The sequence below is a fragment of the Pantherophis guttatus genome, chromosome 4 (assembly GCF_059756535.1).
Source record: "Pantherophis guttatus breed Tessera chromosome 4, ASM5975653v1, whole genome shotgun sequence".
Classification (NCBI taxonomy): domain Eukaryota; kingdom Metazoa; phylum Chordata; class Lepidosauria; order Squamata; family Colubridae; genus Pantherophis; species Pantherophis guttatus.
The window spans coordinates 141164844-141182023 of record NC_142066.1 but is presented as its reverse complement, the minus strand read 5'-3'; the positions used below and the strand labels follow the sequence as shown (position 1 = coordinate 141182023).

General features: G+C 38.9%; 1 protein-coding gene across 9 annotated transcripts in view; it reads left to right on the top strand.

Annotated features, from left to right (window-relative positions):
- The window catches only part of NRP1 (neuropilin 1), a 163303-nt gene that overhangs the window by 100225 nt on the left and 45898 nt on the right, over positions 1 to 17180 (top strand). For all 9 annotated transcript variants that reach the window (XM_087893002.1, XM_087893007.1, XM_087893003.1 and 6 more), the window contains 2 exons: positions 8259 to 8417; positions 14484 to 14628. In XM_087893002.1, the coding sequence (XP_087749128.1) occupies positions 8259 to 8417; positions 14484 to 14628 (304 nt within the window). The remainder of the gene's footprint in view (positions 1 to 8258; positions 8418 to 14483; positions 14629 to 17180) is intronic.

The window sequence follows — 17180 nt, the reverse complement described above, 5'->3', positions numbered from 1 at the left end:
AATACTCACCATTTTAATTGAAAATTAGCATACCTTTTACAGGGGACATAATCTATCATTTCTGTAGTTTAGGTTTTTTCTGCCGTAAACAGTATTTCATAATCCTTTAGACTTCAGTCAACTCAATGAAGGAGACTTGAAGGGCAGTTACTTCTATCAAGTGGCACTTCTTTAAAGATTTAGTGTGCAAATATCTTCCGTATAGCAAGTATGTAAACTAGAAAAGCTATACATGTTGCAATTCCTCGATCAACAAACTCATACAGCGCAGACTAAGGTCCTTTCATGGGAGCTCCGTCGGTGATTTAGGATGATTCATTTTATCTCACAGTTTGTACTCGTTTAGCGACTGCCCCGTTTGATCATCATTTGCAGTTATGTCAATGATGAAAAGGTAATTTTATCACCAATCCTCACATTTACAACCTATGCAGGTCTGTAAAAGAAAAGAAGGTATAAAGCAAAGGAAGCTTTGCTTTATAGCAAAGTAATTAAGATTATAACCATAGTTATATGATTATAACTATAGTAAGTAACTATAGTTAGAAGAAATAAGATTATAACCATAGTTTCATTTAGCAACCATTTCATTTAATGGTTGCCAGTGTCAATGGTGGTCACTAAACAAGGACTATATTAATAACTGAATGACAGCCCACCCTTCTCTATCAAATAGAAGTGAGAAAAGTATCCTACCTGCATTCAGTATTCAGAACTTCCCCAGTTGTAAGTAAAATGATAATTTTATGTAATTTTTTTATTTTTTTAACCCCTAATTGAAAAAAATGTTGTTATGATTATATCCCTTTTGGAATAAGGAAGTCAAAAATATTGAGAACAGGGACTCAGGTAATCTTATCTATAAATGGTTGCCCCCAAGGGGTAATCAAAGGGTATTTTTCCAATTACTGGTAAAGTGCTAAGGAAATCAGTAAAGAATGTCTGCTATTACAGGTAGTCCTCATATTACAACCATTGGTTTAGTGACCATTCAAAGTTACAACAGCTCTGAAAAAAAATAACTTTTCACACTTATGACAGTTGCAACATCCCCACGATCCTGTGATCAAAATTTGGGTACTTGGCAACTGGCATTTATTCAGTGTCTCAGTTTTATGTGATCATGTCTGTTATCTTCCTAGCCACCTTCCAACAAGCAAAGTCATTAGGAAAAGCCAGGTTCATTTAATGACTGCATGATTCACTCAGCAACTGCAGTGATTCACTTAAAAACTGTGGCAAGAAAGATTTTAAAATGGGACAAAATTCACTTGCCTTGCTTACCAACCGAAATTTGGGGCTCAGTTGTGGTCATAAATTTGGACTACCTGTAATTTTCCACTCTTGTCACTGAGTAGCATGACTATTGTCTGTTGCTTAAAATCTGTTTATTAAAACTCATAACCTTTCCAGCTTGCTCTCTTTTAGCTCATCTAATACTGAAAAAAAAGTATTTTTTTTCTCTTGTTGACTTTGCGGGATGTTTTATATTTTTTTTACTCAAGAGAGATAAGTTCTCCTTACTACCCTCCCCAGGTTCCCTGGAAGGTGAATCTTTTAATGGAAAGTAGAAGTATCTTATCTTTTCTACATAAATGGCATGCTACAGATATTAAGAGCTTTGCACAGTCTATGTGCAAAGTGATGGCGAACCTATGGCATGCGTGCCCAAAGTGGCACACGAAGCCATGTCGCCCAGCACATGCAGCCTTGCCCGTTTGTGTTCCGTGTTTGTGGCGCACTTGTGCGTGCGATGATTAACTCTCCTTCGTATGTGCAGTAGTGCTGAAAACCGGTGTGCGCATGCACGCCAGTCACCTGATTGTTGGGTGTGCATGCAGAACCCAGAAGTTCAGCTTTTCTGGAGCACGATACCTGCGTGTGCATGGCAGTGCCAAAAACCAGCCTGCATATGCGTGCCAGCCAGCTGATCATCAGGCACTCATGCATGCTAGAACCCGGAAGTTTGGCTTTTTCAAAGTGTTGCCCCAACGACGTATCCACATGACCCAAAGGTTCTCCATCACTGGTTTATAAATTCACATATCACTCTGGCAATACATATTCTAAACTATTGTGGGACATTTACTGTATGTTTCCAAGTTTATTTATCTAAAAGAACAAATGTTCTCCTGGCTTTTAAATAAGGGCATAAGAAATTGTTTCAGAATAGCACATAGAATTTTAAATTGTTAGGCTTAATCTAGGGAAGTTTATAAAAATGAGGGTTGTGACAAATGCATAATTTCCCCTATTCGTTTCTGAAATGCTAGGAATAATAAAACATCTACTCTTTTGTTGTAACAAGTGTTAAAAGAGATTTTTCTTGAACTGGACCTTCTGAATAGGTTATTCTGATTTCTGCTATGGATGACTGATCTGGGAAAGATACATTGGCTCAACTAGCAATAAACTGCAGTTACATATTACAGTAGTCCGTGATGTGTTCTGTTTAGTCATGTCTTGGCATAATGTGTGAATTTAGCCATTGTGGTTTACAAACCATGCTTTATGGTTTTGTTTTATTTCCAAATTAGGCCATTGTTGTTTAGCAAATTACAATGTATACAAATTATGGCTTAGTACAATGCATGAAAGCAGCCAGAGGTATGTATATGACTCTGGCAGTGGCCCTGCAGGAGACCAGAACATATTAATATCATGTGACTACTGCATCCAACTGCTAAATCAGAAGGATAATATGCCAGTTTATTGTAGAATATTGTGGAAATAAATACTCTATGAGGATTGGAACAGTCAGGGATGTTTTAATACAGAACAGGTCTTGCTGCATAAGGAAATGACACAATTCTCTTAAAATATTGACTTTTCAGCATCTGGGGTCAAGTGACAGATTATGTAGTTTTCCAAGCTGCAAGACATGCTCACAAATAAAATGCTTCCTGTTAATCAAACTCTAGCTCTTCATCTTTTATTTTTGCAGGCAACAGTACAAATAAAGCTATAGCAAAAGTGTTAAAAGCCGGGCATCAACAGTTGCTCCCTTGCCACAGCAGTCTCAGCTATGTTTTATTATGCATGACAGATTTTCATTTTCAAAATGAGTTCTTTGCATTTATGGTGCAGTTGTGCTTGCATGATTGTAGGAAGCAGGGAGATTCATTTCACACTGTGTTGTGCTCACAGACTGTTTAACCACCCATTTGGCTGTATGATTTACTGCACAGTAGCTAAATATACTACTTTACTCTTGCTAAATTGACTCTGGATGAAGCAGGAACTTCAGACTTGAACAATTGGGTTGTCCACTAAGCTCAGTGCAGCCCACTGACTACCTAATGGTTGATTATTCATTGCCTTGATTTTTTAAAAAAATTCCTATCACATAAAAAAAAAAATCCCTGAAGTTTATTTAGTACTTATAAGACAGCCTTCTAATGGTGGTGGCCTTCATTTGCTTTCTTGCATCACAATATAAGCAGACCTTTCGATGTAGTTCTGCCTATAGAACAAATTAAAACTTGAGCTATAAAAATATATGTACAAATTACCCAGAGAAAAACAGAAAGTTCTTTGCTATAAAGAGACATTAGTCTCTTAGTGCCATTTGTTCTAGTTGGAGCCCAGTTAAAACAGAAATGTTATCTTGATTTTCCATTTACCATTTTTTTTACCTGATCCTGTATTCTATCAATAAGGTGTTTATTCTGCTAGTTCTTTTACTATTTTTTAATGACTGGTAGTAATAATTTTAGGATGTAGTACATATTCATTTGTATATAAATTATATACATACATTTAAACAAACAAGTTAAAATTGCAAAAAAGTTAAATGGAACATTAGTGGACTCAGTTGGACAAAATATATTCACTAGGTCTTCATTTTTCTAAAGAATGGCAATTTTTTAAATATGAGGTGAGATGTATATATAAAGACAGTATTCTCCAATTTAGTAAACTATATGCTATTAGGCAAAATTCCTCATAACTGAATCAAGCCAAAAAGCATGATTAGTTCAGCCAGCATTTTGCAAGAAGTATTTTACATCAATACTGTGGCTAACTACATTTTAATCCCCAAATATTTTGATCTTTGAAAATGGTATGAAATCCTTACCTCACAAGCACACTGGCCCACTACAGCCCATTGGATTAATGGTTTTTAATAAAAGTAAACATGCAGTTTTCTGTTGCTAACAAAACAATCAGGCCATCTTAATTCTGTGTATACAATCAGGCCATAACAGGAAAGAAAATGTCATCAGATTCTGTTTGCTTGATGTAGAATTCAACGTAGTGAAGGAAGAAAATATTGAACAAAGAAAGCTCTTAATTTTGAGGATGAAGAATAAAGGTGTTTTTAAATTGGGCTGATACTATAGAACTTTCAAATATCAATCTCTCAGTCTTCTCTTGCACACATCTTTAAATCATGCTTTTCTGCCAGGTTATTTGATGTTCAGCATCAGATATACAGTCTTTCATCACTGCATTCCTATATTATTCATCTTAATGTGAAACAGATGTTTTTCCTGATAAAAAGGCCTAGAAAAGAAGATAGAAAAAGTCAAAAGAAAGGTAGGTGGGAAAGAGGAGAAAATAGCTGCCAAGCAATTATTTTGCTACCATAGTTAGAGATTTCCCAAAACCTGAAAAACGGTATCAGATTTTTAAATGCCCCCTTGAAAGAGATAGAAAACCTTGCTTCTGATCTAATAGCCTATAGCAGCAGTCGGTTTCACATTTTTTTACCGCTGGTTCATCGCGCTCACTTTCCGCACGTGGACCCGGCCTTCCATCCATGCATTTTGTTTGCGCACATGCCTTCTGCACATGCGCCCAGCCTCAGAACTGTTCTTAAATAGGACAACATGGAGCCTGGGCAGGTAGGCGGGCCCACCCATGATTTCCGCTACCAGTTCGCACGGACCAGTATGAACCAGCTGAATACCACCTCAGGTCTATAGATAATAGAGAATCAGAGTGTTCACTACAGTCCACAGTTAAATCTTATGTAGATAGCTATAACATGCTGATACCATATACAGATAGTTCTTAACTTACAACCATTTAGTAACTGTTCAAATTTTCAACAGCATTGAAAAAAACTACTTAGGACCGTTTTTCATACATATGACGACTGCAGCATAAGGGCTGTGGTAGCACAGTGGTTAGAATGCAGTACTGCAGGCTACTTCTGCTGACTGCCAGCAGCTCAACAGTTCAAATCTCACCTGCTCAAGGTTGATTCAGCGTCTATCCTTCCGAGGTTGGTAAAATGAGAACCCAGATTGTTGGGGGCAATATGCTGACTAAACGGTTGCTTAGAGAGGGTGGTGTAAAGCTCTGTGAAGTGATATCACTCTGTGAAGTGATATATAAATCTAAGCGCTATTGCTATTCCCTAGTCATATGATCAAAATTCAGATGCTTGGCATCTAACTCCTATTGCAATGTCTAGGGATCTTGGGATCACCTTTTGTGACCTTCTGACAAGCAAAGTCAAATAAAAAGCCAGATTTACTTAACAGCCATGTTACTAACCTAACAACTGCAGTGATTCATTTAACAAATGAGGGGAGAAAGGTCACAAAATGGAGCAAAATTCACAGAACAACTGTTTCTCTTAGCAACAGAAATTTTGGACTCAGTTGTGATTGTAAGTGAGGGACTATCTGTAGTAAATATTTGTAATGATAGACTAAATAGATTAAAGAGGATTTTTTTAAAAAAGCTGTACCCCAGTTCTAGTCAACTTCCCAAGTGAAATTTGTTTTGCTTTTTTGGCTTTTTAAGTGTTAAGAGCTTTTACATCATTCAAGATGTTATTCAATCTTGTTGACTTAGATGTTGCTTTCCTCTTTTTATTTTGATATTTTATTTTCTTTCTCCTCAGTTGAGGAGTACAGATGGATTCAGCATGGACTATCCAAGGTGGCATTTTGTTGTGTTGTCCTTCTGTTGAAGGACAGCATTGAGAATCAGCTGCTCCAGTAAAGCAAATGCATCATTTAATTACTGAGTATCAATGCAATTAAATCATTGGACAATTGGACTCGGTTTCAAGAGCTGTTTTCCTCTTCCCTTCACAGAAACTGGGTTTTAATTTGTAGAACTCTTATTATGGGCTATTTGCCTGACTGTAAGTACTATAAAGTACTTACTGGTTATTTAAGAGAAAGGAGAAAAAGAAAATAGGAGTTGTTTAAAAAAAAAACCCACCCACATGAAAATCCCATCTACAGACATTTTAACTCACTTCAAAGAAACTCAGTATTTCAAACTTGAAGGAGTTGGGGTTTTTTTATTGTTTGTTTGACATGTCTTTTCATTCTTTAAGTCCAATTGGTTTCTAACAGCCCTTCAGGTTGAAATTTCATATTTAACTAGACATGATGGAAATCCCAAATCAATACCACAGTATCTGGGAGACATATCACTTCAAGTTGATCTGGACAGTATCCCTAACTTTCTACCATAGGCTATTTTTCTTTCAGTATAGCAGTTTTCTTTTCCTCTATGCTCAAAATATTTTGAATAAAAAGCATTCTGATTTTGATTACATACCAACAGAGGTGAGAACCCCTTTTCTATCAGTGCTCAAAATAACCTGCCACCCTTATGCCTTGTGAAAAGAATGTGTGAATGCTGTGTTTTTCCATCATATGTGGGGGGGGATGGACGAGAGAAGGATGTGATTTTGATTATAGGTAATTCTTGTTTAGTAATCCCCGCTTGGATGAACAACTGGGTCATTAAGTGAAGCAGTCACTAAGTGAAACCACAACTTGCTTCTTATCATACTTTTCTTTTTTTACAGACCTGTGAAGGTCATAAATGCAAGGATTGATCGTAATGTTATTTTTTTCACCACCATCCTAATTCCAGACATATATTTAAACTGTTCAGCATTTCCAAAACTTTAGACAAGCAGAGCTTGTCTAAAATCAGAACTGGGAACAATGCTTCTCTCTCTGATCTCAAAAGCTTTGCTCTGTAACTTTTGTGCCTCAAGATTCTTAGTTTCCTAGTGATTGTATATTATCTAGGTAAATCTAAATAGCAGCCTGTCTATCTTCAACAGGACTTCCTTCATATTTTCCCTAAGAGATTATGTTGATTTAACCCATCCATCCACCCACTCTCTTTGCTTTTGGATGTATGACATGCTTCCAGGAAAAAGGATGCTTGACGGACACTAGAGACATGCAATCTGCATCCGGCATGCCTCAAAATAATTAAAAAGGTTGACGTGTGGTGGATATTTAAGACAAGCAGTTTCAAAGCACCCTTCTAATGTCTTGGTACTGTTTGGAGAATAATCTCCTAGAGAATTTCACCATGAACAAAATATAAGCCTGTAGATGCCATATTTGTAAGATAAGAAAATATTTTATTTTACATTATCATTCTACTTCAGTTATTGGTAGGTATGTATTCCCAGTGTAGTCTTATGCCATTTTAACCAGTTTGATAAAAGGATTTGGGTTTGCAGTAATGGAAAAGATTGGATTTTTTTGGAAGAGGGTATTTTATTTTGATTTTGGTTTTTTTCTTCCTAAGTGATTATTTAATATGGAATCCATGCAGATTGTAAATTAGCGAAATATATATGTTTTGAAATCTTCCAATTGCAATAACATGCTGAAATATGCAATAGATAAAGATAGATAGATAGATAGATAGATAGATAGATAGATAGATAGATAGATAGATAATATATAAATAAATGATATATAGGTAGATATACAGATATGTATATAGATATAGACAGAGATATATTGATAGATATAGGTATAGATACTGGTATATATAGATAGATATAGATATATAGATATAAGTGAATAAAAATTGTATGCATGTAAGCAAATTAAATTCTCATGAATACAAAATTGGAAATTTCTGATTTTATCATAGGAAAATATCTTATCAGCCTGCTGAAATGTTGCTCAAATGGACGACTGGATGTAGGACATTTTTGGCTGTTCAGACCATATACACATTGTTTACCATTCTTCCCATTCAAAGTTAACAATTGCATGCATTTATATATTGAGGAAATATATTTTTATTGTTGGAAGATATAGACTACATTATGCCACAATAATATTACCAGAACAAGATCCTGAAGCAGATATCATAGTTGAATCAACAGGAGGACCACTAGCAATAACAGGATTATCTTATCACATCCTATAGAAGCAAAGTGTTACTTGTTCAGCATATGAGACAATAGAATATAGATTACATGTAATTTGTTCACTTCTCCCCCTACCTCTCCTTTTTCCTTCCCACAGGTAGACGTAGGCGTTCTCCGCTTTGTAACTGCCATTGGGACTCAAGGGGCCATCTCCAAAGAAACTAAAAAAATGTATTTTCTGAAAACATACCGAGTGGATATCAGCTCCAATGGAGAAGATTGGATATCCATTAAAGATGGAAACAATAAACCTTTGGTAATATTTTTCATCTGTATGATGTTCTTGACTATTTACAGACTTATAAAATTCTTTATTTAGTTACAGTTATCAGTAAAAGGCGTCCCTGCAGATTTTACTCCGCTGGTCGCTGCCGACTGCATGGAGTAGTGCTCATCATCATTTCAAGGCCATTAAGCTAGCTCTGTCCAAAAATACTTCCGTGGTCATGTGGTCAGCATGACATCATGGACTCCTGTTACTTTCCCACCAAAGTGATATATATTTACTTACTTGCATTTGTATGGGTTTGAACTGCTAAGTGGTCAGGAGCTGGGGCGAGAACAGGAGGTCATCCCATCATGTGGCACTCAGCCACCACACTGCCCCTGAGCCACCACACTGCCCACAGTTACTAGTGTTTAAAACAAAATACTAGGTATTTGAGGATCAATTATACTTAACCCAATGGTGGGTTATCCCCGGTTCGCACCGGTTCTATAGAACCGGTAGTAAAACCGACGGGAAGCTCTACCCACTGACCCCGACGTCACCAAAACACTTCTGCGCATGTGCAGAAGCTTCTGCACATGCACAGAAGAGCGCACGGCCCCGCTGCGAACCTGTAGTAAAGGTAAGTAGAACCGACCCCTGATTTATCCCTATTGGTCATTTTACTAATCAGTCAAAAGCAATGTGACAATAAAATAATCTCAAGAGACAAATTCTAATGCACTGAAATAAGTCTTATAGGTTTTTTCCCCCAATCATTTATGCTTTTTTCTTGTTATTGCTGTATCACTCATTCCTAACTTATAGGCACAAGAATAACGGAATAATTCTATAATAAAATGCTTCATTGCTGCAGCATGGAAAACAAGATTAAATCACCAAAATGAAACACTTTTTAACCCATTAATTGTAATTGTATTTGAATGCTTCCCCAAGCTAAACATCCTTGAACTTGTCTGGATTATCTCTAATTTTTTTAAATTTTAGGGTGTTTTTTTGAGATTTTGTTTTTCACTTCTGTTAGACTGCAGATGGTAAAAAAAAAATCCATGCAAGGTAATAATATATATCATACCCAGTAAATGTCTGAAGCATGAATAAAAAAGTCATGTGTTTCCCAGTTAATTATGAGTCCTTAATATGAAAATATTGAAGAAGTCTACAGAATGGTACCAACTCAAAGTTCTCATTTTCACCAATTTAGCATCATGTAATTATATATGAAGTTGTGCGCTGGTGCTTGCTTGTCTTCTATTTTATCAACAAGTAGCAATCTTTTAAAAATTGGAGAAAAGGAGATACCGCATTGAAATGTTACATCAGATGGATATATTGTCCTCCGTTTGATATAGGTTCCATAATATTTAGCAAAATTGGTCGGTCAAAGCTTCGTATATTTTCCCAGATATGCCTTATTTATTTTGGAAATACCTTAAAAGTCTTACACAAACCAATCTTTGTACTTCTGCTACACTTCCTTTATCATGGATAACAGATAACCACTTGGCTGTTTCATCCTGTTTGTCTGAAAGACAGCCAAACTTTACCACAGGCCTTGGCCTAACTTTCCTGTGCAATTAATATTAATAAGTTAAACAGATGGTTGGTACTAAATACAGTTAATGTTTGCAAGAGATTCCTGCTGATCTTCCATTACTACTTCCTTCCCATTAAAAAAAAAAAAAGACAGAAAGAGCAATTTTTAGCAAGACTTATTACGAGGGAAAGGAAGACAATAATGTTTTAATTGTCCTAAAATGGATACATAGACATTTCTAGCTGTCCAGTCCTAAGAAAGTAGAAACAATTGAACAATTAAAACTCATTTATAATGGATAAATAGCAGCTAAAATCAATATTACAATTGATTGCATTTTAGCTACTTACACGCACAGGTTTAAATGACATGGTCAACTTCCTTTACTATATTCTGCTCTAAGAAAATACAAAGCAGGAAAGTTGGGGAAAGATTTAAGAAATTACTACCCAACAACGGAAAAATGCCTAATATCAGGAAATGGAGACTTTGCATTGTCTAATGAAAAAGGAAATTAGTCACCTTCCTTAAACTTAGTCAATGGAGAATTTGATTTTCTTATAGGCGTATTCCTGTCTGGGTTGTAAAAAGCCAGACAATAGCAAAAAAAAATCTAAATTTGTTTGTTTGTTTGTTTAAAACATTTATATAGCGATCCATCTTCTAACCAACTCTAGGCAACTCCCAATCAAAAGCTAAACCAAAAATAAAATCATACTAAAATTATAAGACTAAATATTAAAATATATCTTTGCTTCCATCTGCTAATCTTCTGGATTTTTGCATCCCAAATATACACCTTATTATAATAAACTTTCTTAATAGAGCAGAATAGATGTTATCAGTCTTTAAATGCCTTTCTTGATTGTTTAGAAAAATTTTTGTGAGAAACATAGAAAAATAGAATACTTAGATTATACTAAATATTGGAAGTATTATAAGAAAACTACGTATTCCAATTATTCATAAGAAAGCAAGGCAGCCTCACCTTCAATGAGTCAATACAATATATCCTCATCTTCAATGAGTCAAAAAATGTGTGTCCTTAGCAGTAGAAATCTTAATCTTGCTATGTTTTATTCTATAGTTTATTTTTTTATTTATTTTATTTTATTAGATTTCTATACCGCCCTACTCCCGAAGGACTCAGGGTGGTGCACAGCCAGACAATAAAAACACATCCATACAAAATTTAAAAGTAGAATAAAATCAAATTAAATAGTTTTGGCTCCGACAAATTTAAAACCCCGAACTGATTAAAACCAATTTTAAAATTGAATATATAAGATACTAAAAGATATTTAAAAATTGAAAATATTTTATGAAAGAGAGAGAAAATTAGGCCAGGCCTGCCTGGTGAAATAATAAGGTCTTTAAGGCGCAGCGGAAGGTGCGCAGATCCGGGATCCTCCGTATCTCTGGGGGGAGCTCGTTCCAGATAGTAGGTGCCCCCACAGAGAAGGCTCTCCCCCTGGGGGCCGCCAGTCAACATTGTTTGGCTGACGGCACCCAGAGGAGCCCCTCTCTATGGAAGCGTACCGGCCGGTGGGAGGCTATTGGTGGTAGTAGGTGGTCCCGCAAGTACCCAGGTCCTAAGCCATGGAGCTCTTTAAAAGTGGTAACCAAAACCTTGAAGCGCACCTGGAAGACCACCGGGAGCCAGTGCAGCTCGCGCAGGAGAGGTGTTACATGGGAATGCCATGTCGCTCCCATTACCACCCGCGCGGCCGCACTCTGCGCCGGTTGGAGCCTCCGGATGCTCCTCAAGGGGAGCCCCATGTAGAGAGCGTTGCAATAGTCCAGGCGGGAGGTGACAAGGGCATGAGTGACCGTGTGTAATGAGTCCCGATCCAGAAAGGGACGCAACTGGCAAATCAGGTGAACCTGATGAAAAATCCTCCCGGACACGGCCGTCAAGTGCTCTTCTAAAGACAGCCGTGAATCCAGGAGGACACCCAAGTTGCACGCCCTCTCCGTGGGGGCCAATGATTCGCCCCCAATAGTCAGTGATGGCACCAACTGACTATATCGGGACATCGGAAACCACAGCCACTCGGTCTTGGATGGGTTGAGCCTGAGCCTATTCCTCCCCATCCAGATCCGCATGGCCTCCAGGCACCGGGACATCACTTCAAGGGCATCGTTGGGGTGGTCTGGGGTGGAGATGTACAGCTGGGTGTCGTCCGCGTACTGGTGGTACTTCACCCCAAAACCATGGATGATCTCGCCCAGCGGCTTCACATAAATGTTGAACAGGAGGGGCGAGAGGACCGACCCTTGTGGCACCCCACATATGAGGGGCCTTGGGGTTGACCTCTGCCCCCCTGTCAACACAGACTGCGACCGGTCAGAGAGAAAGAAGGAGATCCACCGCAACACAGTGCCTCCCACCCCTAACTCTTCCAGCCGGTGCAGCATGATACCATGGTCAATGGTATCAAAAGCTGCTGAGAGATCTAACAGGACCAGGACAGAGGAGCATCCCCTGTCCCGAGCCCTCCAGAGATCATCTACCATTTCTGTGCTGTACCCGGGCCTGAAGCCCGACTGGAACGGATCTAGATACGTCATTTCATCCAGGAGCTGGGGGAGCTGTTGCGCGACCACACTCTCAACAACCTTCGCAACGAAGCGAAGGTTGGAGACTGGACGATAGTTTACCAACATTGCCGGGTCCAGGGAAGGCTTCTTGAGGAGAGGCCTCACCACCGCCTCTTTCAAGGCAGCGGGAAAGTCACCCTCACCCAGTGAAGCATTTATAATCCCCTGGAGCCAGCCTCGTGTCACTTCCCGGGAAGCCAGCACTAACCAGGAGGGACACGGGTCCAATAAACAAGTGGTCGCGTTCAGTCTGCCCAGAATCCTGTCCACGTCCTCAAGGGTCACAGGCCCAAACTCATCCCAGATAACATTCTCAAGACCTGCCCCTGTCTCTCCCCCTGAGACTACCCAGTCGGAGTCCAAATCTTCCCGAATCTGAGTGATTTTGTCATACAGATACTGAACAAAATCCTCGGCTCTACCCTCCAAGGGGTCCTCCTGCGCTTCCTGATGGAGCAGGGAGCGGGTCACCCTAAAGAGGGCTGCCAGGCGGTTATCTGATGACACAATAAGAGCAGCAAAATTGCTACATTTCGCTGCTTTTATCGCCACTAGGTAATTCCTAATGTGGGATCTTACTAGTGTATGGTCAGATTCAGAAAGACTGGCCCTCCAACTACTCTCTAGGCGTCTTTTCCGGCACTTCAACTCCCTCAGCTCCTCGGTAAACCAAGGAGCCAATTGAGATCGGCGCCGGGTCAGAGGCCGCAAAGGCACGACCCAATCCAGAGCTTCAGCAGCCACCCTATCCCAGGCGGCCACCAGGTCTCCAGTCGAGGCGTGTGTCAGAACCTCAGGAAATGGCCCAAGCTCCATCTGGAATCTGTCAGGTTCCATCAGGCGCCTGGGGCGGAACCATCTTACCGGCTCCGCCTCCCTGCAGCGGGGTGCAGCGGTTTGAAAGTCAAGACGAAGGAGAGAGTGATCTGATCATGACAAGGGTTCAGTGACTATATCCCCTATCTCAAGATCCCTCAACCACTGTCCAGAGACAAAAACCAGATCCAGCATGTTTCCCCCTGTGCGGGTAGGGCCATGAATTAACTGGGTCAGGTCCATAGCTGTCATGGAAGCCATGAACTCCCGAGCCATCTCAGACATCTCACTCACGGACGGCAGGTTGAAATCCCCCATGACCATAAGGCTAGGGGTATCAACCACCACCGCGGCGCTGACGTTGAGTAGCTTGGGCAGGGCTGTTGCCACGTGGCAGGGAGCCAGGTACGTGATCAGCAAACCCATCTGAACCCCATGACCCCATTTCACAAAAAGGGATTCACAGCCGGCTGTCTGAGGAACAGTGGCCTCCCTCGGTCTCAGACCTTCTTTAATGATAACCGCTACCCCCCCGCCCCTCCCCTGTGACCTCGGCTGATGGAATGCTTGGAAACCTGGTGGGCACATTTTGATGAGGGGAACCCCCCCTCCTGGCCCAACCAAGTCTCCATAACACCTGCCAGGTCTGCACCCCCCTCCTGAACAAGATCATAAATTAGGGGGGCTTTATTTACTACGGACCTGGCATTGCACAGCATCAGCCGAAGGCCTGGGTCCTGAGGGTGTATGCAACCTGAGGAGCGAGTAGAGCCTTGGGGGCCGGAGCACACCACCGCTCGTAGACAGCGAGTGCACACTCCCCTAACACGATATGGCCCCGTGCTCCCGCCATATCTACCCCTCCCACCTACAGTACTGATGTTCAAAAAACAATGTTGTTAAACTTTATCTAAGTAAAAATTGTCAGTTATAAATTACCATATGGAACTGCAAGAATTCAGTATCCTATATTTACTCTGGATTACTTCTGTAGGAATGTGATCATTTTTGGATTTATAATTATTACTATCATTGTTATCGTCAATCATTTTTGCGATACAACTCATATATTTATATGAGTAAACAAACACAGTTGAAATGTTTTTAAGGAATCTTTTAAATGTTTTCTCTTTCTATAGCTGTTCATGGGGAACACCAACCCAACAGAGGTTGCTTATAGATCTTTTCCCAAGCCAGTTCTGACACGTTTTGTTCGAATCAAGCCTGTAAACTGGGAAACTGGAATATCACTGAGATTTGAAATCTATGGGTGTAAAATTACTGGTAAGGACTATGAAGAATTTACATTATTTTTTGTTTTTAAAGGAGTGATTGTCAGGACTGATCCGCACTTTTACCTATATTCCATCTCAGTCCAGCTTGACAAAGAAAAGGGAGGTATGGAATGGAAATCAAGGATGGCGGAAATGACATTCATCTTCGTCAGTTCCCATGAGACATTGCTCCCCGCAAAGGACACCCTTACCAGATGTCCCAGCATGGCTTGCTGGTTCCCATAACAAAATGAATAGAAATTATTGGTAGATGTAATGGACTGTGGGTGGCCCGTCAGGAAAAGAGGGATTAACTATCCTTGTTTTTGCGCACAAAACGCAGAGTTGGTTTTGCTTCTTCTGTGCCAATGTGGTTTACTCAGTAAAGTTTATACTCTTGGTAAAATAATATCTCAGGAGTTTCTTTTTCTGGATTTGCCAGCTGGACAGTTGACATGATATCATTACATATTTCCAGGTAAATAATTCCTGGTTATCTTAAAAAGACAGCAAATTGTTATTGTGATTTTCTATTTTTTCAAATGTGCAAATCAATAGTTGTCTTTTGAGTTACAACCACCTTAAAATGTTAATGTGCTTGTTAGTTAGCACTGGGAAAATATTTAAAAAATAACTGTATACATATAATGTGTATATATTCATAAGATGTTTTATAAGGCATAGACCATATAATGGGCCGGCACATAAGTACATGCACACACAAACACACACACACAGAGGGAAAGAACGAGTGACAGAGAGAGCCGGGGGATGGGGCTAGCATATATGACCAGATATAAACTGCAAAAACAGAGCAGTCACTAGATGGAGTAAACGGCTACTCAAAAAAGTAGATTCTGTTGCCATTTAGGGTTTTTCTGAATTTGTGCAGATTAAACATGTAGAGTACTTGCAATACATGAAAGTCCATGAAACCAAATACTAACTTTGTGAATTACGAAATGAAACCATGTAAATAAAACCACACAAACAATGCAGAGGCCACTTCAACATCTTAATGTTTATCCATTAGTATAAGGAGAAAGTTAACATTAGACAGAATCCATCATTTATCCTATCTTACATAAGAATAGAATAAATAATTTAGTTACTAATTTCTTTTCAGATCAAACAGTCCAAGGCTTTGGAGATAATGCATACAGAAGATTAATAAAAATGATTTTAAATGTTTGTGCTAGTCTACCAATCATCTAGAGTCCTTCTTCTTGTAAAATATTCCCATTCAGTTATATGGACAACAAGAAATAAAGGTCTTGTTGCATATGGACGGTATATACTTCCTTATGTCTGAGTGAATGCAGAAATGTAAGCTTTTTACTTGTCATATCTATTATAATGATATGTGCATTCACATTGCATTATTCAGATAAAGAGGGTGTTTTAGAAGCAAGGAACAAGCACACAGATTAATTAAAAGAAAAATTTATTACGAGGTTAATTCTATCTTTCTAACTAAAATAAAATCCATTAATCTGAACTATTTCATTAATCAGATTAATTGCATATTTCAAAACTGTTGCAAGCGTATTTTCCAGTGTTTCTGTCTTTCCAAAAAGAAACAGCTTTGATTAGGAAGGAAAATAACAGGAAGAGATGAATGGATGGATGGAGGAATGTGGTACGGATGACATAATCTATTTTTATCAAACCATATAATCAAAAATTTAACACAATGCAGTTACCAGCAAAAATACTCAGGAATGAAAAAAAAATCCATCTCAAATATCTTCATTAATACTGAGAAGTTCTACCTTCCAATTTCCTGAAAATATTCTACGAATTAAAGAAACTTCTGATGTGGAAGGGTTTCCTCTCCCTCCACCTATTTTTGGTGTTTTCAGAGTGCTTTAGAATTATTTTTAAATTTGTCCTGGTGGTACTTTTGAATCAACATCATCATTGTAAACTGGCCAAAGATTTTATTGCAGTTGGCTTTATCGGTACTATTGTTCCTTCAACACTCTATTCCATTACTCTGTAGCCTTCTTGGTTTATGACCTGTATTTTACTGATGGCCAAATGCTAATCTCTGGTTCATTTATCCAGACTGAAGGCCAATCAATCATGTAGAGTCAAAGAAAGTGGAAATTTGTCACTTTATTTCTGATCAGAAGGAGCTTCCTCTGCTGAATTTAGCAACAGCAAAAGCAAAAGTATAAGAGGAGTTTTAAGTAAGACTTGCATTCTATTTTTATACCCTCAGCCAAAAGAGATTCAAAGCAGAAGTTCAATCATTGGTTATAAATTTCATTTTCTAGAGTGCCTGTAGAACTAGATGTGTTTGCCAGGTTTTTCTTAGCACAAGCTAGTTTTTAGCTTGCAAATAATTATCTCCAGAGTTTCATCTGAACCCACCCACCCACCCACCCTGTGCCCCCAGCCCAAGCCTAATAGCATGTTGCGTTCTTTTGTTCCAGGTTTATTGCAACAAGTATATGCTTTCCAAACTAGATAAGCTGCTGCTATCTCCGTGTTCTGAGTTTCTATGCAGACAAGAAGAAAATAAACTGAAAAGAATATATTCCTTTTTGAATGAAGTGC